Source organism: Notechis scutatus, chromosome 2 (genome assembly GCF_049901735.1).
Source record: "Notechis scutatus isolate UNSWTSFEM ecotype Mainland chromosome 2, rNotScu1.2, whole genome shotgun sequence".
NCBI lineage: Eukaryota > Metazoa > Chordata > Lepidosauria > Squamata > Elapidae > Notechis > Notechis scutatus.
Window position 1 is genome coordinate 100,403,452 of NC_142010.1, and position 25,024 is coordinate 100,428,475.

The window sequence follows — 25,024 nt, forward strand, 5'->3', positions numbered from 1 at the left end:
CATATATACTATCTTCCATAAAGACATAGAAAAAAATCCACTTTTCCTACAATCAACTTTAGCAAGCATCAACTGAACAGTTGAAAACAGATTTCTGTTTTCTTACTTCACAATTATTAATATCAAGAATGAGTACATAAATGCCAGCCTAACTCACCAACAGCTATGGTCATCCATATGCTCCTTCCCAAACAAATATATATACCATATAGTGAAAAAAAAAAGAATCTAAGAAAAAACAAAGAAAAATAATCCTGCAAATATTTCAGAATCAGAAATAGGAACAATCTAGCCATTTTCTTCTCACATCTCAGCATCTAATGGAATGATATTTGACACATCATTTTATTTTATTTATATTCTTATCTTTACTTCTAACAGGATTAAAGGTACTATTGAACTATGAGCAATAACTCAGTGCTGTTAATTAGTGTACTAAGTAAACTCAGTTCTCTTATTTGATTCTTTAGCTGCTATTAAATTTACAGATGAAATTCAGAATGATCTGAAATTTAGCCAGGGGAGATTTTGCAGGACACAATTTTAAAACATGAGGCAGTTCCAATAAATTGAGATCATGGCAAATGTGCCAAATGTCACATATTTTTTACCTAGTCACTTTAATAAGAAAAAGAAAATTTCCATGGAGCAAACAGTTCTTCCAAACAATCCTCCAATACAGCCAATTGGAATGACTAAGAGCTGTTAAGAGACAGGAAGAACTGAGGGCAGTGTGCACCAACGATCTAATATTGTAGACCTTGATATTTCAACTTTTACCCTAATGAAAATATGTATACTGCATATAATTTCCACTATCTATAGAGCAAAGGACTATGCTTTTTCTGAATTTATTCTTCCAGATGGAAATAATCATAGATCTTTCAAATGTAATATTTCCAATTTATGACCAAAAGACAAAGGAGTGTATAGAGTTTAAACACACACACGTCAGTTATTATAAAAATATAATCACAGTTCTGAGGGCAGGTGAAGGGGATGATTCATAAATTTTGAAGTTAGAATAAGCAACCCTCTAAGTGCTAAATATAAGTCAGTCAGAACATCTTCTTTACAGTATAAGAATCTCTTGAAGAGAAATATATAGACATGCTTTTATCTAATGCTGGTAAGTTCAGATGGGCAAAATGTTCTATGTACAAACTGTTCTGTTCATGGAGCAACTGGTTTAGGATGGTGTTTTCTTGAATTAAACGTGCATTTGGCATAATTTGGTCTGCATGTGACAAATAACTGGGATTTTGTTTCAGATATGAAATATCTGAAGGTGAAATATCGTTATTCCAGGCAGAAGGGATTCAGGTGGTTTGGGACAGAAAAGAACCAAAGTACAGGAATTTCTTAATGATGACACATCTGGACATAATTATCAATGTTTCATGGGAAGAAGGAAAGGAGGGAAAGAAGTGAAAATGAAGGGAAGTTTGAAAGGTGAGTAGATTAGCTATTCTAGGAAAAATGTGTTATGACCCAGGTGGTCGGGGCAAGGCAGGACCCTAAAGAGTTCTTTATTTCTCTTAATAAATGTTTCAACCAAAGGCCCTCCAACAACTGGTTACATGATCCCTACGCTACTTAGACTCCCAAACTCAGTCACAGTAGTACAAAGAAAGTCCACAGAATAGAAGCATGCTCACAGGGCAAACTCCAGGTTTCTAAGTCCCATCCACCAAGCAGAGTCCAGGCACAATACAAAGGCAGTCCTCAGGATAAGAAACAATTCACAGAACAGAAGCAGTTCCAAAGCCCTAGTGAAGTAGAGACCAAACACAAGCCACAAGAGAAGGGCTAGGTCCGAACCAAAATCCAAAGAGCAATCTTCCAAGCAAGGCAAGGCAAGGGGCAAATAGGCACGAGTCAAAGGCAGGGGAGTGTAGGCCAAAGTAAACAATTGTTCCTGGCAAAGACTAACTCCCCATAGCTTCTCTTTAAGTTACTCCCTTCCAGGTGTTCTTTATGAGGAGTGGTTAGGCGACTCCCAAGTAGCCTTGCAGCCCTTCTCTGGGCTTGCCTATGTTCCACTCTCCTAGCCATTGGATCAGTGGAGTAGACAGCTGTTTCTCATTAGAGGAGATTGGCTGCCTATCAGCACCACAGCCAGTCAGCAGCTGATTCTCTCCTGTGTCTATGCAGGCAAGCAGCTCTATGTCTGGTCGACCACCTCCCCCAATGCCTGAGGGTCCTGGGACAACATTGTCCTCAGCCCTTGGCATGCCTCCCCTGACAGTCCCAGTTCCAACTCCTCCTCCTCCTCCTCCAAACTGAGCTCTGAGGGGGCCATGACACAATATTCCTTACTGCTAAGACCAACATGGTAAGGAACAAGGTCTTTGTAAGTGAAGTTCTTCCATAGGAGCAGTGAAAATGGCCAGCCCTCAGATTCCAATTCCCAATCTTGCCTTATTTGCTCTGCCCATGAAACTACTCCTATAGAATTACCCCAGACTCAAGATACTAGCTACCCTAACTGGCAGTAGGAGTTCTGTTCTCCATTTTCCTTCTCAGTCACCAACTTGCTCAATCCAAGTGTTGTTCCTTTTAAATTACCCAGAGAAAGCATCCTGAGAGAACCAGCAAATTAACAACTACATCCTGCTAATGATCTCTCCATCCTCTTTTAAAACACAGCTGTTAGGCCCCAAAACATTTTCTTGGATTCCTGTCTAGATCTTGAAGAGGCATGGATGTTGGGGAAATTCTCAATCCCCCAAGTATTTTTCTCTGCTAGCTCCTGCACAACCTAGCCTCAAAGGTGGCGAACCCAAAGAGTGGGTGGGCTTGGTATTTTTATGGTTTCCAACTTAAGTAATCAAAATGTAGAACAATCACCTTTGTTTGAGAATGTATATCAGCTTTGTTAGTCTTTGACAAATTTTTCTTATTGTGTTGTAATTTATACCTTCCTACTCAACAGCTCTCTTTACAGATAATCCAAACCCAAACCAAGTTGATACCTTCCTTAATCTTAGCCTGAATGATGTTGGTGTCCTACTGCATATATTCTTATAGGTGGTATTTCAATTCAAGAGCAGGTTGTAATGATGAAATCCTCTATGGGCAGGCTTCAATGCCTGTCCCTGAAGAAGTAATTGAGTCACCATTTATGTCTAGATCCTTCAAAGATACAAAACATAACCTAACTGGCTTTTCGCTGCTACATCTCATATATGGGCTTAACCTACAAACGTTAAAAGGGTCTGTCAAAAATAGGTTACCTGGGTAATATACATTTTGTTCATTCACAAGTCATCCAACAAAGTTTATTTAATAATTTCTAGAAATCTGCTTCCTTGCCTTATTGGTGCATTTTGGTGCAGTCCTCAGAATTGAAAGTGACTATTTCTCCTTAACTTCCCTTTGCAAATAAGGCAAGATCTAATTAGGAACCCACATAAGATCCATTTAAAATGTCTGGCCAGAGTTGGCTCTTATAGATGGAATGGCACCCTTGAAGATAGGATAGCTCATTAGTTTTACTCAGAGGAAGGAACAGCAGATTTTTCAACCCTCTATAACTTTAGGGGCATACTCAGACCCAACCATCCCACAAAAATAGCAGAATTCTGATCTCATAGTTAAGCTACAGCCTTTTGTAACAAAGGTAGAAACCAATCTGATCAGGAGGGAATGGAACTCAAAGAATTGGTTTGATAAATCTTGCATCGCTGCCAAAGCAGCAGTAGTGGAATCTTATGCTACTTTACTCAAGGCCAACTTATTAGATTGCTCCCAAATTTTAAAAGAGCAGAAAAGACAACATAAGACCCTACTCAGAAAAATACTTAACATCATAAGAAAGAATGGTCATAGCTAATCAAAGCCACCAAGTTCAAAAATCCCTTCCTATTTTGGCATACTATAACAAACTGTTCACTTAGCCACATAAAAAAAATTCCATTGCAGTTTCCCCTCAAGTGTCTGGGTATACCACTTCTAAGTACTTTATTGCGATCTGCATGCTAACACCTATGTGAGATTATTCTCACTAGTGCTGTTGCCCTCAGTCATATGCAACTCCTTAGTCAACAGTCTCATTAACCAGTTTAAGTATGGTAAAGTCCCCAGGAGTGACTGTATCCCCTTGAGGTAATTAAATCCAATTCAAATTGGTATGCCCCTGTATTGGCCTCTTAATTTTCATATATTAACCACACAAGTAATATTTCAAAGCACTGGGGCAGGGGCAGTGATTACTGTCCCCTTATACAAAAAGTCTGATAAGAATGATTTGGCTAATTATAGGCCAATTAATCTATTGAACATAATTAGCAAATCATGTGCCAGATAGTTACTTATTAAACTCTAAACCTGGGTAATAGAGGATGGAATAACTGACCCAGGGCAAGCACATTTTCAACTGGGGCTATAGACCATTGTCTGGCACTTCAAAATTTAGGAGACAAATGCACAAACCACTCTGACTTTAATCTATATGTGCCCTTTATAAATTTCACAGCAGTTTATGATGATTATCTCAAGGATAAGACTTTGGAACATTCTGAGCAGATCCTCTACAGACAGAAAACTCTCCTATTCTATAAAAATATGATAAAATTGGCCTTAGAGTAGGATGTAATCAGACAGGTGACCTTTCCAACTTCATGTCAAGAGAATGAAACAAGGATGTATTCCAACACCATTGTTTTTTTAACATACATATCAACTCTCTGATTAAAACCCTTCAGAGAGTTGATTTCCATGGACCTAAACTAGCCGATAGACACATCCCAATTTTACTCTTTGATGAAAATGCAGTTCTTTTCTCCTTGACTTCTGTAAGCATAAACAGGCACTAAGAACCCTGGCATCCTACTATAATGAGGAACAATTAATAATCACTAATAAAGTTTTAGTTTTTTTTTCTATCAAAAGACAAAAGCACAATTAGACAATTCATTCCCATAATTACAACAAATTGGAACCACACTAATGAAATGTATGTTTATTGCTTTTTAAGGGATGCTAACCCCACGCACATATATACAGTATATTTGCCCTAAAATGGGTTTATTCATGAGGGTAATTCAGACTCCATCCAGGTTTAGTTAGCCTTCCCTTGTCCTCATTCCCTGATTCTTAAAACATCTATAAAATATTGATTAGCCTGTTTTGCTGTGCTCTAAAAGAATTTCCCCATTAATGCCAGATCTCTCAGACAATTCAAATCATTTAGACTTTAAGCTTTATTTGGAATTGGTTGTTATTAGATATAGGTGCTTGTTGCTATTATATAACAAAATGTACTTGTGACATAGAAGTTACCAGTTCCCTATGTTCTGCAGCCTATGCTTTGCAGTAGAAAAATTTTATGTTCAGAATTCAAGTAATTTCATTTTCTAATAACAACCCCATTTTATCAACTACACTGATGTTCATATATTCTTACAACTTTGCTCATATGCATGTATGTTTATGTTATCTAAAAGATCCAGATAGTGTGTTATAAGGAAAGCCTGTTTGGAATAAGAGCAAATAATGCTACAGTTTGGAGTGCTTCAATTCAGCTAGTAAGGAACTTGAGGAAAAGAGATACATGTATATCACTTTACTATGAAGTTCACAGATGAAGAATGGGATTCAAAGGTCTTAACTTTTATCATGACTTGCAAGATATTAATAACGCCTTCTTTCTAGATCAAAACATATTGCTCCACCATCTTAAGTCAATGTATTCATTATTTTCTCCAGAACTTCTCACTTTCTGAATTACAGCTATTTATAGCAACATTGTGCATCTTCTTTTACTAACCCTTAATGTAGAGTATAACTTTCCAGTTCATGGCAAAAAAAACTTCTCAGATAAAGCATAGTGCTAAACTCACATCATAGAGGAGGTTAGTCCACCCTTCCATGGTGATACACTGGAAGACAGTCAGCACAGCGAAGAGGATGTTATCAAACTGTGTTATCCCATAGTTGGGTCCTTGCCAGTATTCTTTACACTCAGTCCCATTAGGGCAGAGGCGTGACGTTGCTTCTTTCCCACATGGAGCTTCTTGCATGATTTCATCTGGGGAGGGAAGAAAAAGAGGCCCTCTAGTAGACTAGGGCAAGCAGATAAGAAACTGCAGGAGGCAGAAAAAATGGTGGTATCACTTGCCTTGTAACAGCACCGGCTGTTCTTCAAGAAGTCCCTTCCTCCAAAATTATGGCTCAGGGTACTCATACAGACATATTTTTCCCTCCATGCAGTGCTTTTTCAGATGCTGTACAGCCATATAGAAAAGCAGAAACCAGCATGGTTTGGGTTTTAATTATTTGCTCCTCCAAGGATAGTACAGGGACTGCCCAGATGTGTTTTTCAAATGATACAGGCTATTTGCCTCCACAACTTAACACTGCTTCCCCCCTCAAGTCCAATGCTTCCTGACTTCTGATGGGTTACCCACCTTTATTTTGCAGGCTGATGTAGTTAAGAAGCTTACTTGACCTGAAAAAAAATATCCTCTGTGTTTTGGTAGTAGAGAGAAAGCAAGAGTGTTTTGTGAAATTTGCCTATTGGTGATCTGCAAATCTATTCTGCTTAACACCCTGGTAGTTAAATACATGCCTTATATCAAACTCCATACTATCTATTCTGATGGGCAGCAATTCTACAGATCAGGAAAAAATTGTGTCACAAGTTCCTTCCTGAGTATTTAATTTTGCTTTTTTAAAAGCACTTCCTAAACAAAGTGGTATAAAAAAGTTACAAAATGTGATGGCAGCACAGTATTCAATAACAAAATGGCTCTCTGTTTCTACATACACTTGTACATATATCCTCAATTACAACATAGTTGTTAATGTACATCAGTTTATATTTTCAGTCCACAGTATATTCAAAGTTCATTAGGATTGTACAACACACACTTTGGGATTTGATTCAAAAAATTTACTTGAGAATCTACCGAGGTGCTGATGAAGAACTGAAAGGATTAGTTGTGACACTATGCAGCTCTAGGGTTCATTACTGTTACTAACTCAAATTGATTAAATATATCCAAATTTAACGAGGAATAACATAGAAATTGTCAAGAAATACTTAGTCCCAAAGGTGCTTTTTCAAAAGGCAACAGGACTTGGTTGAGAATAAGCAAAGTCCAGTTGTTGTTTTTTGAAAAAAGGACCTTTGGAACAACTATGATCAGGATGAGTGAAAATCTCCATAGACAAGAGATACTTAGATTCAATTTATAAAAGAAAGTATAGATTTATAGATTTGTATTGTATACAGGGAGGAGCTTCCCTCTTTATTTGTTGCTGTGGCAACACATAGATTAGCATGCTTCTCCATGATATGGAGTGAATCATGTACCAAGTGTAAATAGACTATGGAAGCAAAGTTCAAGTTTCTTTTAGTTGCTCTTTCCAGAAAAACAATAGAAGCCATCAGTCTTTCTTAAAATGAGTTCATATAAAGAAAGTTTGAGATGCCCTATTGTGATACTATGTTTCATTCATAATGCAATTTTTTTCCTCTTAGCATGTTTTATAAATCCATCAGTACTCTGGGATTGGTTTCTGCAGAAACAGAACTATGTTTTTCTAAATCTAACTCTTTGGGGAATGTTGTGTATAAGTATAAAAAGATATTAACCACCCGGCCTGTCTTTTGACTTACATTCCTCTTACTTAGCTTATATTTCAAAGTAAATATAACTGATAATTCAACAAATATATTATGTTTTAACCATGATATGTTAAATAATCCATCATGGCCTAGTTCATACATTCATAAATCTGGCTTATAATTGGCATCATAAATTGCACTAAGCCAAAACAAAAAACAATTTGCAATATACCTTATATATTTAAATGAAATAACAGTTCACTTACATTTTAACAGAGATAATATTTGTCAAGTTACCTTTTTCCATTTAAAAAAACCCAGCTCTATTAACTTTTTAAAATTGGGTAGCTGGTAGGAGAATAGAATGCTTTTTACATACCTGTATGAATATCCTTGCAGGCGGTGTGAAATTTCCCCAAATAAAATTCTAACCCTATGATTGCAAAAATAAGGATTGCAAAAAATAGGAGGAGGCCAATTTGTAGCAGAGGTATCATGGCCTTCATTATGGACTTAAGGACAACTTGTAAACCTGCAACAAAAGAGAGAGCAGCAAACCTTATTGGAGTTTTAACAGGAGAGAGATAGAATTACACATTGCTCTTTACTTTGTTTATATTCTTCATCCTTCTTAACATGGCATGTGAGACCTATAAACCTTAAAGCAGGAGAAAAAGGAAAGCTGTTCCATGTAATACATGGAGTTATTGTGCCAATTCTTTTATTAATGAATGGCCAAGACCAATAATTTAAGATTTTTAACAAAAGACTCTAACAAGTAAATAGCAGTCAGAAGTGTCAAAGCTTCTTATAAAACTTCTACATTTATTAGGACCTATTAAAATTCATTTTGATAATTATATTGTACTGGGATAATTTACATCCATGCAATAACTAAGTTCCATTATTTGTAAAAGGTCACATTTGGCCAATTTTGTCAGTGTTCCAAAGGATAAGTAAAGTCAAGTATAGTTAATATTTGGACAGGAGTCCCCCAGAAAATTCCAGGGCTGTTGGCTAAACTATGAAGTTAAAAAAAAAGAATAGAAAACATTCTGGAAGAAGGGACTATCTATATTGTTGCCAAGTAAAACTCAAAACAAAGGTTATCAAGAAAATAGATTGGAGAATCAATACATTTTAGAAACTTCTCTAACTATATATAAATATATATGGCTTAATGGCTTAAAAAGAAATGGAGATGAGTACTGCCCCTAAAGTTGGTTACTATTAACAGAATAAAACTGCATGGACTTCTTTATCTTTTTTACCTTTATAATTATATATGAATATATATAAACTTTGGAAATATATACTTATATATACATAATAAATGCACTTTCGTGTGATATCTTTTTTTCATATGGAGGAAAATGAGTACAATATAGTGATAGTACACTATTTTGTGCCTTTTAAATCCTACTGCATTTAATGGAGCTAGCTTTTAAAAAAAGAGGATTATCGCCTGAGACTCATAAAGAGAGGACAGATACTTTGATTAGATAATGGATTTCATGCATAGGCTTAAAGTAAAAATGGGCTTTCCAGTGGATGGTGACAGAAGTAATCAAATCATTAAAGGACAGAATATAAGCTGTCTAAGTACTAATCTATATGAAAATGGTAAACTGTGTCAGAGCATGGTCATCTAAATAGTTGCTGTCCAGTTGAAAGATATTAATTAAAAGCTACTTACTTGGAATTCCCGACACTAACTTTAGTGGCCGGAGTACACGAACTGCCCGCAAAGTTCGCAAGTCAAATTCAGTACCAACTGTTGACAAAATGCTGGAACATTAAAAAAAGAGAAAAAATGTTGATGCTAGAAATGTGAACTATTTCCACAACCAGGAAGAAATGTGGATTTTCCTTTGATGATATCCATTATTTGCTTAGAAAGGATCCATGACTATCCAAAGTATGTTGAGATTTTCACATTCCCCATCCTTCTGAAAATTACTAACTTTGCTGTGGAAATCATTAATTTGTTAAGACTACTGTTCTTTAATTCTGTACTCTCAGTAAAAAAAAGAATATTAACCTCTTTACCCCAGGGCTGTATAAATTTTCAAAATTTCACTTCCAATAAGACAGAATGTCTTATTCCAAATTTGTAGGGGCATTGTTTATCAAAACTAGGGGGGCTACCGAAATGCTTGCCTTAATTGCTTCCAGGTGGACTTTTTCTAGGATGGCATTTACAATAAACCCTTAGTGGATCATCAAAGCTTTTGGTTCACAACATATATGAAAAAGTAATTCCTTCTGGTAAGCAAGATTCAAATCATAGTGGAATTTATATTCTAGCCTTTGTATCCTGAATTTGTAAACTCAGTGCTTCTTTACCAGAGAAAATATAAGGCAGAAGCAGGTCACCATGTTCTGTACCCCTGCAATTTCTGAGTTTTCTTCAGAGGTGACTCTAGATAAGAGTGTATTACCATGATCTACTTGGAAAGGTAACAACAAATGCATAATGGTGGCCAGGTCAAATCTCTGGGTACAGCTTCCTGCAATAACACCAATGGAACTGCAAAAAACTGCAGTACTTGGAACATCATACATTTTAAGAAGATACTTGGTTGACACATAGGATGCTGGCAGCAACCCATATCAACCATCAATGTCAGTCAATAAAATTTGTGATAAATTTTTAAATGTTCAGTTGACTGAGTTTCATTTTAATGAATAAAATGATGATGATGATGATGATGATGATGATGATGATGATGATGATGATGATGTCAATGATATTTGTGATATTTGTAATTCCCCATTAGGAGAATGAGTGCACACAGGAAGACGTAGTGAGAGTGATGTTGAACAACACACAACCAGCACACAGATACACTGTATAGTAAAATGTAGGTTTTTACTTCCAGTAAACAGTTAAGCAAAGTCCAACAAGCAGTCCAAGTCATACACGGTTATAGCAGTCAGTTTTCAGTCCAGGGATAATCCAATAACAAAGTCCAGTATCAAAAACAGTTCAGTAACAGACTTACAGTAATCCAAGAAGAACGATGATCAGCAACAGTCAATAGGGAAATATTCAGGAAACAGCGAACATCAGAACATCGACCAACTAGCAACTATCAACAACAGGACTAAACAACCCAGGTTTCTGGCTCCATCTTATGGCCATTTGATGAACCACACCCAATTACAATTTTAGCATTCCCTTAAAGAGACAGCATTAAATGTCTATCCTGGTTTATATATTTCCAACCCAACTGTTAGGTGACTTACATTTCTAACAATACATTTTTAAATGTTCAATTGATTGAGTTTCATGTTTAATGAATAAAAGAGATAATAATAAACAATTGAATAAACAATTTTAATATCAATAATTGTTTCAGTATGGAGCTCTTCAGCATAATGGCATTTACTACATTTAGTAAAACATAGGTTCACTGGGCCAATAAAAAAGAATTTAGCGACCTAAACTCAATTATATTATACTAGACCAAACAAAGATAGTTTAATATTAGGTTCCCTCCCGACCTAGGAAAATACTCTTTTGTAAAAAGCAAATGCCTATTCAAATATTGAACATATTGAAAAGAATGCAGCACTATTGTTGGTAGTCCTAAGCATGCTTGGGGGATGGGAACTGCAAGTTTGGTAGGCATACAGCCAGTGTATTCCCATTATGTACCTGTTAACTCTCTTGTAATCCTTTCCTCTCCAATATTTATAATGCAAACATTAATTATTTTCTTGCTAATTATCACAGAACCAGGGTGAACATTTCAATTCATAAGCACAGTTGCAGTTCTATGATTTCCCAGTTAGTGACTGAGTTGCTGGTCCCAATTGTGACTGCTAAATGAGGATTATCTGCACATCTGTAGATTGCATTTGTTCACTATCTTTTAAGAGAGCACACTCAAGCCAAGATAAGACACATATCCACATTGTTCTTTATTTAAGCTTTTAACCCATTTGAACATCTGGCTTCTCTTTTTTGATATAGGGCTCTAATCAGTGTTGGATGAACCTAGGCCTTTTTTTTTTTTGCTAGCCTATTAATTTATCCTATGAATTTAAGGCTACTGTACAATGGTACAGTACATCCTTGCACATCCAAGAAATAAAAATTAATCTGGGAAATTAAAATATTCTTCTCCGACACCTGAAGCTTTATAAATGAAAGATGAGGAACAAAAATGTTCCAAATAGTAGCCTCCAAAGACATCAATATTATATCTAACCACCCACAAATTTTATTTTAGATTCATATTTATTAGTAAATGCTAGCATATAATTTGCTAATATATCATCTACTTTATACCTTTGTCTATATAGGATCCAAATCTCAGTATTCAGTAATCACTCATGCTAAATACAATAAGAGATAGAAGAAGCTGTGTTTTCCGTGCCTCTTAAATTAAAAGGAATCAGTAATCACACAGTGATCACTTTACTTTTACGGAAGAATAAATTATTTTAATCCATGTTTTTAAATCCTAAAGAACATATTGAAACAATAAAAAGAAATGCTGTATTGCCAGTACATTTTTCAGCTATTTATCCACAGAAAAACTGAATTCACCTTAACATTTTATACTGATAAGATTTACTAATAATCTCAAATTCTCATATAATACAAATAAATTGCATTTTGGACTTGGTCAGCAACATAATATTTTAACATCTTATTTATTAATGATACAATCAACATAATTGATTCAATAAAAGATTGTTTCATGTCAATTGACTTTTCCATTCTTTTAGAAAGAAACTGACAGGTTTACCTAATCACTAGAGATATGGTGCTCAAAGTTCAACATTGGTTATATGAAATAGTGAAATGTTACGCTGGCTCTTTTTGATAGAAACTATTTCATGTAATTATTATATTCTAGAAAACATAGTTTTTTCTAGAAGCTCCTTTTTTAAAAATTATATACCATCTATTTGGAAAATAATAGGAGGATTTCAGAAATGGGTATTTGTAAAAAACCTCCATAATCCCAGGATTACATGAGACATTTGCCATCCATTTATTTATTTTTAATTACATGAGACATTTGCCATCCATTTATTTATTTTTAATGAATAAATAAATAAATAAACATAAGTTTAAATATAAGAAATAGGAACTAATAATTGGGGACAATAGGACAGGGATGATTGGCACGATAGTGCGCTTATGCATGCCCCTTTATTTAAAAAACACACTTTTCTTTATTTAAACAATTTTATCATGAGACATCTCAATTGAAAGGTTTAAATGAAATGTAATGTATCCTTTTCATTTAAATAAATGAAATGTATCCTTTCTTTTATTAATTTATATGTTAAATTTCTCAAATTTTAATTAAGTGTATTTAAAATTAAATGACTATATAATATGACATTTAAGTCTAGTCTTTTATTAAAATAAAAGAAAATTTGTTTTGTGATGTCTTTCCTCTTGCAGCATCTTCTCTGTTTTTCAAACCTCAAAATGTCTTAGAGTAGGATGCCTTCTCACATTAAAAAAAATTCCTTTATTGATTATTGGTTATTTTGCTCCACCTATGGCCTATATTATTTAATGTTGTTTTTGTAAAATTTCATTTCTCTGAACCCATGACATATTCTGTTTTTCAAACCATGCAGATTTTTCTTTTACTAAACTTATTAGTGTAAACTGCTCAGTCTATTTTACTTATACCAGCCAACTTTACTCGAGATAAAAGTAATAGTTTAACAATCCATCTTCGGAACTATTGGAGTTCTCTAACTCAGTGGTCACCAACTGGTAGGCTGTGGCCCACTGGTGGTCCACGAGAAAATTTTGGTGGGCTGCAAAGAAATGTCACCCCAGAGCACCCCCCAAAGCAATTAATCCAGGCTGCACGGGAACACATGGCTGCACCACCCACATGGCCCGTGGGAACCCTTCCTGCTAAGGGAGATATTTTTCCTTTTTTTCCCCTGACCATTAGCTGTTCTGCTGTACTGGGAGATTTAGATTAGCTAGAAAGCAGGAAACCATTGGATTTCTTGCTTTCTAGCTAATCTTTAGATCTGCTTTTAAGCAGAGCTGAACCTTCCTTAGGACTGAAGCTTCTATTATTCAGTGCAGACTCAGGTAGCCGATGGCAGAAAGATAGATCTCTGGGTGAATCTGTGAGCAACTCAATCTGCCTGCCTGCTTTGCCTGATTTTGGGTAAAAGTTGCTTTTTTAATAAAAAAAATCAATATTTACATCAATATTTATAATATTTACATACAAGCCATGCCCAGCCAGTCACATGACCACCAAGCCACACCCACAAATTAGGCCATGCCCACAGAACCGGTTGTTAAGAAATTTGAATCCCACCTCTGTCTCTGCGTGTTTGGGGGGGGGGGAGAGAGAAGGAAAAAGAGAGGTTAGATCTCTCTCTCCCACCAACATCAGCAAGCCACCATCAGTCAAAATTCATATTAGTGGTTCACGGGATTTAAAATTATGAGTTTGGTGGACCTTGAGGTCCAAAAGGTTGGAAACCCCTGCTCTAACTCATAAAACTATTACTGTAGAACATCTTTAGCTATACACAACTTGTTCTCTTCAGAACCTTCTCTGATGCTGTGTTACTCCATCTCTAATGTCAGCATAAAATACAATCTGAATACCAACCTACTTGCTGCCCTTCCTCCTCCTATGACAGCTTTTCTGAGAATCTAAACTAATCTCTACTTTCATTTCTTATTGACAATACAAGTACAAACAGGTTTTTTGTTTTTTTTTGCATCTGCACAGATAAATAGATGAAGGAACAGCAAAATGCTAGGGTAGAGAGCAGTCACATTACAGATACCAAATATTATAACACTAGAGAGAGGTATACATGTTAGAATAATCACATGCATATTTGCTCATTGTGAAGACATAGCAATCTTTTTAAAACATAATTTCACTGTTTTATTTTTTGTTAAACAATCTCACCTATTTTATCTCCTCCTCTTAAAATGGTTGCATATTAGAGGATAATGTTTAGATTAAAATGACGTGCTTAATTCTGAAAATAGAAAATATTGTTGATTGTTCCTAGGGTAATTAAAAGCTGACTCAGATGGGCTCCATAAACAACTTCAATTAAGGGACATTTATTCACTCTAGTCATGTGAATCAGCAGAACTAAAATCTTCCTCAACAAACAGGAGATGTGAGAGATAGTGCTTGTGAGAAGGAGCTGGGTTGATGGACCAGAGTGAAGAGGCCATTTCCCAGAAAGGAGAAAGCACATTCCAGAAAGGGGAGGGAGACAAGAGGCAGCACAGCCTGGAGCTGGATAGGAGACAGAAGAAGAGGGTGAGGATAACTACTCCCTAACATCTCCTAGGTTATATCCATTGGAAGTAATAAGACTTTAGTCTGGCAAGATTCTGTCTGCTATGTGTAAGCAAATAAAGAACCAAAATTTGGCTGAAGTGTTCCATATCGTTCTTCAATTTAGCCTAATAGGAAGGCAGAACATTCTCTATTTATGAAATAGATAAGTATTTCTATAATAAGATAGCACTTATGCTGATGTATCTATCACATTGTTTTATCATAAACAGAATGGAATTTGGTGGGAATTAGTTGCTAGTCCTAAACTGGAATTAATTCTTAGATTACACAATTTGGCCTTTCCCAGTCTTCTGCCATAATGGGTAATGTAAAACTTCCAGTCTAATTTATAAGATCCATGATTTACATGGGTCTTTTGGGACTTATAGAGATTTAAAAGCTGTACAATACATCTCAAAGCTGCTTCAAACACAATACAATTTCTATTTTCCTATGTTTACTAACATATAGAGCAATCTCCATCCCCACAATATGCTGATGATACCCAGTTATATGTCTCCATCCTGGATATACTGGGTGATGTGGTGAACATTCTTTTGTGGTGCCTGAGGCTGTGGAGACCTGGATGGGGAACAGCAGACTTCAGCTGAATGCTGGTAAGAAGGAATGTCTATGAACAGGGGGCCCTCTGCATCTGGGAATTTATCATCTTTGGCCTTGGATGAGGTTGAACTACTCCAGACAGACTGAGTGCATAAGTGGGGGAGAGTGCCTCCTGGCCTCTTGTTTCCTCTTCCAAAGGTGGTAGTTGTGTCTAGGGGGGCCTTTGCTCAACTTTATGTCATGTGCCAGTTACAGTCCTTCCTGGATAGGGAGGCCTTTCGCTCAATCACTCATGCTCTGGTCATTTTTTGTTTGGACTATTGTAACACACTCTACACAGGGCTATTCTCAAAAGGTATCTGAAAGCTTCAGCTGGTACAGAATGCAGCTGTGCGAGCAATCTTGGATGTCTCAAGAATGTTATATGTAACACTTCTGTTGTGTGGTACACTTCTGGGTACAATCCAAGGTGTTGGTTATGACTTTTTAAATCCTACATGGCATGGGACCAGACTACCTGTAGGGGCATCTTTGCCCTATATTAGTCTGTCCCAACCGATCAGGCAGGGAAGGTAAGTTGCGGACCCTGTCAGTTAAAGAATTTCAAATTGTGGGGCCCAAGAAGAGAACCTTTCCTGCCCTGTGGACATTCTTCCCTCCCCAGAGGTGAGGTGGCCCCCTCTCTCCTGGCCTTTTGGAAATGGTTAAAGTACTGGCTCTACTAACTCGCTTGGGGCCCACAGAGATGCATACAGCCACAGAACTGGTTAGCACCCTGAAGCCCCCCCCCATATTTTAAATTCTAAATTTTATTCTTGTTTTTAATATATTTATATATAATTTTTATGTTTTATGTTTATTTGTACACCACTCAGTTGCTCTGTTAAGGAGATGGGCAATAAAATAATAAAAAATGGCAATCTCGACTGCCACCTCAATGTTGCACTAATTGCTAACATGCTTAACAGTCATGCATGTCTATTTTCATAACCTTTTTTTAACTGTTTCCACATAATTCTATATGCCAGTATCTAAAAACCAGATCAAATATGTTATTGATGAAAGAGCTATTATTTACAGTTAGCCAGATTGAAATTATGTAGTTCTCCTAATTATCTGAGGTGATTTCTCCACTAATGACTTACAGAATCTCTCCAGATCATTCAATCATTATGGTATAAAAATAACACAAACAATGATAAACTTTCATAACTGCAGGGAGAACTGGAAGATGTTTTAAACACACTTTAAGTTCCTAGTGGTTGAAACAATTACACACATTGTTCTCTCTCTCTCCCTGCTTAATCATAAAATTTATTTTTTCACGCAGTGTAGAAGAACTGTAGAGAATCATTGTCACTGGCTTAGATGATTTTAAATGAATGAGGCAAATGAGGATATAACTGACAGCGAAGGAAATTTTTGTGTGCCAAATACTTTGCTGAATATTAGGTGAAAAAGAACTGGAGAAGATTTCTGCCTCAAGCCTATTTGTGGCTTTTTCAAAGATATCTTATTTTTCACTGTAGGAATCAGAGGATTCGATGAACATTGGCCTCTAAGTAAAAGAGGTTCCTTAATGTACCCAGGTTATCAACATTTTGGGGATGCATGTTATTTTTGCATTATTGTATATTTCCTTCAATTTCGATGTTTTCTGAACTGCAATTTCCTGTCATTCTGCTTCTCCTTTTTTCTATGGCAACATTTAAAACTTCAGAGTAATAATGCTGCCATCATTCCTCTAAACTTTATATGGATTAAATTGCTATAGTCCTTGCCTATGATTCCAGCATACCACAGAATCCTGGAAAAAAATTGACATGTAATAGTCAGCTATTTGGCATGGATCCGGGAAAAAAGGGGAGAGTGAATTTTGTACTTCAATAGTTTTAGCCCTTTCCAACCAGTGAGAAGCACTTAAGCTTTTTTAAAAAAATAGGGAATAATTATTGCATAAGAGAAAAGAATTGCAGTGTAGCACCCAATCAGTAACAGATCAATATATAAGAAAAATGTTTATTGTGTTCCAAGAAAAAGTATTCTTATGAAGAAGTGGGGCAGGATGCAGTCTCTATTGCCACTCTGTCTACATTATTTGTCCACTAGTTTGATTGATTGATTATGTAGCATCAAATTATTTTTGGCTCCTAACAACCACAAAGCTAGATTTTTCTTCTTGATAATCTGTCCCTAACATGTTTTTTTCAGATCTTCCAACATTGCCCTTTTGCCAATGTAACAATCTACCTTGCTGCTGGTCATTTTCTTTTCCTCTTTCCTTCCACCTTTCCCTGCATTAGAACCTTTTCCTGAGAGTTAAATATTTGCACAATGTGTCCAAAATAAGATAATTTGAGTCTGGTCATTTGTGCCTCAAATGAGAACTCTGGGTTGATTTGCTCAATGATATATCAAGTTGTTTTCATGAGCTGTGGTGGCACAGTGGTTAATGGAATAATGGATGGAAACTGAACAAGGAGAGATTTAACCTGGAAATAAAGGGAAACTTTCTGACAGTGAGAACAATCAACCAATGGAACAGCTTGCCCTCGGAAGTTGTGGGAGCGCCATCACTGGAATCTTCCAACAAGAGACTGGACTGCCATCTGCCAGAAATAGTGTAGGGTCTCCTGCTTGGGCAGGGGGTTGGACTAGATGACCTATAAGGTCCCTTCCAACTCTGATTATCTGTTATCTGAGTGCAGTACTGCAGGCTACTTCAGCTGACTGCCTGCAATTTGGTCACCTGCAATTTGGCAGTTTGAATCCCATCAGGCTCAAGGTTGATTCAGCCTTCCATCCTTCCAAGGTCAGTAAAAGGAGGACCCAGATTGTTGGGGGCAATATGCTAACTCTGTAAACTGCTTAGAGAGGGCTATAAAGCACTGTAAAGTGGTATATAAGTCTAAATGCTACTGCTATTGCTATTCATGCTATTCTCAAGCGTCTTTTCTAACACCAAAGTTCAAACATGTCAATCCTCTTCCTCGCCTGCTTCTTAAGTCCAAATTGTGCTTACATAGAGTGTCACAGATAATACAGTGGTTTGCACCATTCTGATTTTTGTAGGTATAAACACATCATAGTATTTGAATCTTTTCCAAGGACCATAGCTGCTCCACCAAATGCTTGTCTGTAGCATATTTCCTGACTGCATATTGGTAGTTGATCTTAAAAGGCAAAAGTTATCCACCAATTTGATATCTTCACTCCTAGTTATTTTACACTGTGTGATTAATTTGGTCTTCCTTATGTTTAATTTTAGTCCTATTTTTACTTTTCTCCTTAACTTTTATTACTAGAGCTTGCAAATTCTTTGCATTTTCATCTATCAGGGTAATGTTAGCAGCATAGAGCAGATTATTTATGTTTTTTTCCTCCAATTTTAAAACCACACTAATCCTTTTGCAATCCAGTTTTTCCCAATATATATTCAGCATGTAAGTCAAATAAATAAGGGGAGAATAGACAGCCTTTTCACACTCCTTTGCCAATCTGGAGCCAGCTTGTTTCACCATGTTTTATCTGTTCTATGGCTTTCTAACCTGTATATAAATTTCTTATAAAGAACAATGAGATACTCTGAAATTCTCATTTTTTCTGAGCATATTCCATCACTTAATGTGATCAACACAATCAAAGTCCTTTCTATGGTCAATAATGCACACAGTGATTTATTTAGGTAGTCTTCTCAATAATCCAGTGTTTATCGACAATAATTTGTTCCTCAGCCTCTCCTATAGCCAGTTTGAATGTCTGGAATATCGTTTTCCACATAGAGCTCTAATCTGCATTGGATGATCGGAAACACTGTTTCATTAGCATATGAAGTTAAAGATATTATACGATAGATTGTATACTTTGTTAAGTCTCCTGGTTTTGGAATTGTAATGTAGATTGACCTTTTCCAATCTGTTGGCCACTGTGCCATTCTCCAGATTTGCTGGCACAGCCTGGTTAGAGCCTTTACTGATTCTTTTTGCTTTCCATGTTTCAATGGATATTCTGTCAGTTCCTATAGCTTTCCAGCTTTATAATCGCTGATTGATCTTCTAAGACCAGAGGTGGAATATTTTCTAAGGTACCTTGGATGTTGACCTCTCTACTGCACAGTATTCTCACCCTTTTCTCTCATCTAATAAGGCCAATGAATTTATCCAAGAACAATAGTCCCTAACTTAACAATTCTCCCATATTTTGACTACAAATATTGCAACAGTAATTATAGCATGAAGAAGGCAAGTAGGAACTATTCCTGAGTTAATTAATAAAAGGTTGTATTTATGCAATAATGAATGATCCACCAACCTGGAGACAACTTTCTATTGCAAAATGGGGTTACTACTAACTAAGTTACTCCAAATTGTTGGGAGCTGGGTGATATACAAATTTTAATAATAATAATAATAATAATAATAATAATAATAATAATAATAATAATAATAATAATAATAATAATAATAATAATAATAATAAAAATAAAAGATTGTGTGCTCATTTTTGTTGGGAATGTAGTTGTAATTTTGTGAATACAAAATCAGGAAAAATGAATGCTATTATTGTGGATCAGAAAAATGATTCCTGGTAAAAAAGGAATCATGCAAGGATATGCAATATACTTGGAAGCCATTCTGAAACAGATTTTTGTTGATGAGGCTTATCCCTTCCAAATTATAGAACATATGATTACAGTTAGTATATATTGACTGTTCAATCCCTGAAATTTGAGAGATGTCAACGTCATAAGTGACTCTTTTACACTGTGTTTTTATACACAAATAAAATCCTAGCCAGTGTATAAAAATAAAGATCAGACAAGTATACATAATGTCAGCTGTAGGGTATTTCTATCAAGAGAGGGAATTATTAAGAATAAATTTAAAGTAATAGATATAAAAGTTATAATAGTAGATATAAAAGAAAAAGCAGATTTGGTGTAGTGGTTAAAGTACCAAGCTAGAAACCAGTAAACTGTAAATTCTACAGTGCTTTTGCCTGAAGCACAAAACCAACTGGGTAACCTTGGGCTAGTCACTCTCTCTCAACCCTAGGAAGCAGGTAATGGTAAACCATTTCTGAAATCTTCTCAAGAAAACTGCTGGGATTAATTCAGGCAGTCATCAGAAAGCAGAGCCAGGAGAAAACACATACACTATACATAGAAAGATATAAAATATTATATAGTAATGCATTTCTGTATTATTCTGCATACAAATTTTGTCCACTAAGAAAAAAACTTAGGCCAGTAATAGGACATATATATCTGATTTATAAGTCAATGTGTCATTCTCTGCAGTCCTGACTTTTTTAAAAAATTTTAATGACACATTTATCAGCAACATGGAAGCTATAGATACTTTTAAATATTATCATCAAGAGAATATTTATAGTAAGAATGGTGTTAAACAGCCTGGCCTGAAAAATCTTGGGTGAGATAACTGTCACCTTCCCTTTAGCAAGAAGCAAAAAGGTGGTAAGCATAGTTCCTTTAATGGATATCTATAAGCCATTCCAAAGCAGCACTGGCTTACTGCACCTTGAAGCAGACTAGCAAATAAACATACACACGACATCACATATAGAAATATATACATATACCCATTCTGGGGTGCACTACATGTCAAGCTATTCCTATCTTTCTGGCAAATTGACAGATAATTGAAGCCCTAGTAGTACAAATACAAATTAAACAACAGTTTATTTGCTACTCAAGGCACTTATCTCATTCTAGTTAAAGGTGAGGCTGGTCCTGTTCCCAAGAAATGGTTACATTTTTCAATGGTAATCATACCTTATCATCCCAAAGAGTTTATGCACACACAAAGCAAACCCAAAGTGATGATATATTTAATGTTCTTATACAGTATAATGCAAGTATTGTTACTGATAAAACTTCATTGGGCATACATCAATGTCAAAGCAAAATATTCTTAACATAATAAGATAATCAGATCAGAATAACAGTCCTAAATATACATAACAACCATAAGTCCTAAATATACTTACCTGGAATTAATATATCACTGAAACTAATAGGAACAGAATTTGGATATGAGAGCCTCACTCCTGATTGAAAGCCTGGTGAAAAGTAAAAATTCCTTGCTCTCACAATCCTCCTAGAGCTATATGTATTAAATCTGGGGCATTTGAAATAGAAGATCATATTTGCAAAGGAAAGCTACAACATGTAAGTCTGATATTGCTGCCTCCAGCACTTCTATTTAGCATTTAGGTCAACCCTAATCTTGAATCATCAATAGGAGTTTGTTGCTTAAGAACTGGTTCTTTATAAATGCAACAGAAAAATAAACTACTCTTATCCTGTTGGTTAAGCTTTAATGTTTTTTAAAATGGAAGTGAGTAAGTGTGTAGTTGTTGGGGGTGGGGTCCTTTTTCTTTAAAACAAACAAAACTGATGCAGAGGATCACAAACTCTCTTGGTCATCTGATCCATTCCATCATACAAGCTCTCAGTTTTGCCAGCCATTGTAGAAACTGATTCAGGCAAATCAAGATTATCATTTTTTGTTCCTTCATCTTAAAAGGTGAATGTAAGGACACTTCGATCCCCACAATGAAGAATGGCTGTAAAAGTTGATGGAGTTAGCAGAGATGGCTAAATTGACTGTTTTTGATAAAAGAAATAAATATTTTGTTTCTACTTAGAAAACACTTCTGGACTTTGTGCTTGAGGTGGAAAAAAATGAAACTTTTAAAATAATAATTTTAAAATAACTTTAAAATAATAATTAACTATAAGGTGAATAATAAAAAGAAATATAGGCAATGGCTTCTCTCAGAATGTGGATGCCATGATGCTCTGCATATTTTCAAGATATAGCAAACTTCCAGAAAATCTAGAATTAGTAATCCTTGACAGCTATAACAATTTAGTTAAAGGGGGAAAACAAAATCTGTGTTCATGCCTAGTGTATATAAAATGAAATAAAAACAAGGAAAGGAAATCATGAAGAGTATAGCTTTGGGGATTTTTTCCCAAACTCTTAATTGTAATGCTACTCTGAGTCAAATGGCCAGAAAAAAGGTAGGGGTTAAGAATGAAAGTATAGTATTTATACCCATTCTTCTGTTGCTACCCATTACCTAGAGATGCACCAGGAGAATGTTTTTCCAGATATTTTTATCTACAGGTCCTGGCCAAATCAGGTGTTTAAGTTGTTGTTGTTGTTTTTGCTAGCTACTTTTATCACACCAAATTTGGTCACATTATTCAGATAAATGTCCTGCTGATATTATATAATTTCTTATAACATTCTTTTAACATCTCTTTATATAGTTTCTTAGGTTGGAAAAAATCTGTCTCTCCCTCTCTCTACACACATAAACCAGTATATATATTATAGTTAATTTGAGCATGATTTATTGAGTGTCACTTTGTGCTGTGACAAAAGATGACAGAATCTTGAAACTTTATAAAATAAAAAAGTCGATAGAAATAATAAGTCAATCAAATTTAAAATATTTTATAAGGGAAGATAGACTTGCTTATATAATAAGGGAAGATAGACTTGCTTTATATAATTCCTGAAACCTGGCTTTTATTTTTGAGAAAGTTATTGTAATTTCTCAATTTATCTTTATTTTAGATCAATATTTCCTCTTTATCAGCATCAGAAAAGTATCCTCCATAACAATATGATGTTAAAAATAGAATTTGAATGCCTGTAGTTATTTTTTTATTTTTATTTTATCTTTATCCAAAATTCATAGGAAATTGGTTGGGAATTTTATTTTTGAATGTTTAAAAGGAAAAAAAATCAATTAATTACTCTTCCTTGTGAGTAAGCAATTATCATTTTAACATCTAATGTGTTCCTTACCTAGTCAAATTTGCCTATTTCCATATCTCAGTAATAGTTATGAATGAGTAATTTTAGAGAAGAAAGGTGATATAAAACATCTTCAAATCTTGATTAATGTTATTCCCCTCAAATTGTTCTGCAGTAGAAGTATGTCTAAATTTGCATTTTCCACTTTACGATTCTACATTCATGTTTCCTAATAAAGTATGTTAATTGGTTGCTGAACGAAGATTATTATCACCTTGTAGTGAATTATTAAGAAAGTTTAGCTTAGCACTTATTTGGAATTACAATCAATAAATGTATACAATACTATGCCTTTCCTCAGTTACATATTTAATATGTGATTTTTTCTGTTTGAAAATATGTGTCAAACATTTTCCAGAGATAACCACGTTGAATCACATTAAATATAGTACAGCATTGTTTTCCCCCCCAATATCTATCTCTTCAAAAGTTCTAGCAAACCTCTTTAACTTTACAGGCCTGGTTTCTGTGTGGAAGTACACAATATTTAAAACTGTAGAACCATCTTAATTGCTGGGCTTAAAGCTTTGGAAGCAAGAGCTTGTCTATGAATCATACAGTATGCCTAAACAGCAGCAGATGATTTTCATAGAAATTTGAAATCTTCTGTTTCATCAGTGTAGATCTCCATACTAGTTGATTACTCAAAGAAATTTGCATTCATAAAACTGTCAATAATATTGAAATACTCCTCAGTTTTATTTTTCTGAAATTTATTTAGAGAGAAATAAACTCTTGTACATTTTACCTCATCAATTAATTTAATACATTTTATTACATAAGAATCTTTAGGTCTAGCCACTGTCTCATTTATATGAATAGAAAGTAGTTTCTTTCATAGCTATTCTGGTAGTTGATCAATTAAAGTTACCCAGCTGGATTTTGCTAAGTGCAGTTAGAATTTATAGTCTCTTTATTTCCAGCCTGTTGCCTTAACCCACTGTAGGAAGTTAGCATCCACTCCTCTCCTAGAAAAATGAAATACCCTGGGAAATATTAAAAAGGCAGAATATTTCCCCTAAAAAGAGTAGAAACTCAAAAGCAGAAACTCACCTCAGAGAGGCAGAAACTCAGCCCCCCACCTTTGCTAATGGGCCATTAAGGCCTAGGCCTTAATACATAATAAAGGCCTCTACCCACCTCACCACCTGGCCTGGGAAGATTGTATCAGCCAACACTCAGGTGAAGCCATGTGGTCCAGACAAAGCCTACAAAGTTAGTTAAGACCCCTGCCCCTGGGAGTCTGACAGCCAATGGGATACATTTCTTGCACAGGAACAGGAAACACTAAGGTGAGGCCAACAGAGGGTATATAAGGGTCTCTCAGCATCTTGGCCCTTCTTTTCCTTCTCTTTTCACCTTGAAGCATGGTTTTCACTTTGGAGCTTCAAGCCATGTGGTCCTGTCCACCATTAAACCATCTTTCCAAACAGCCTCCATGTTTCCAGTGTCTTTTTCCCCACTTGGAACTGAACCCAGAAGGATAATTCTTCCAACACCACTACATCAAATGTATAACTTTTATTATATTTCATTGACTTTAGTAATATCAGCACTATTAGTAAATTGAGTGTCTTCAGTTTTTTTTTACTTTCATTAACACTGCTCTAAATTATAATTTGGAATAATATGGAACCTCACTTCCATAGACACTCCAAAGCAAATGTCCGCAGACACCACAATGAAGTCACTACCAGCAGGAAACTGCTTTCCTCTCA

The 25,024-nt window shown here is 35.4% G+C and overlaps 1 protein-coding gene across 1 annotated transcript in view; it reads right to left on the reverse strand.

Annotated features, from left to right (window-relative positions):
• CACNA1A (calcium voltage-gated channel subunit alpha1 A) overlaps positions 1 to 25,024 on the reverse strand; it is a 361,279-nt gene that overhangs the window by 170,881 nt on the left and 165,374 nt on the right. Inside the window, exons 6-8 of the mRNA XM_087955556.1 lie at positions 9,270 to 9,361; positions 7,953 to 8,105; positions 5,844 to 6,031 (exon numbers count right to left, since the gene is read on the reverse strand). Of these exons, the coding sequence (XP_087811682.1) occupies positions 5,844 to 6,031; positions 7,953 to 8,105; positions 9,270 to 9,361 (433 nt within the window). The remainder of the gene's footprint in view (positions 1 to 5,843; positions 6,032 to 7,952; positions 8,106 to 9,269; positions 9,362 to 25,024) is intronic.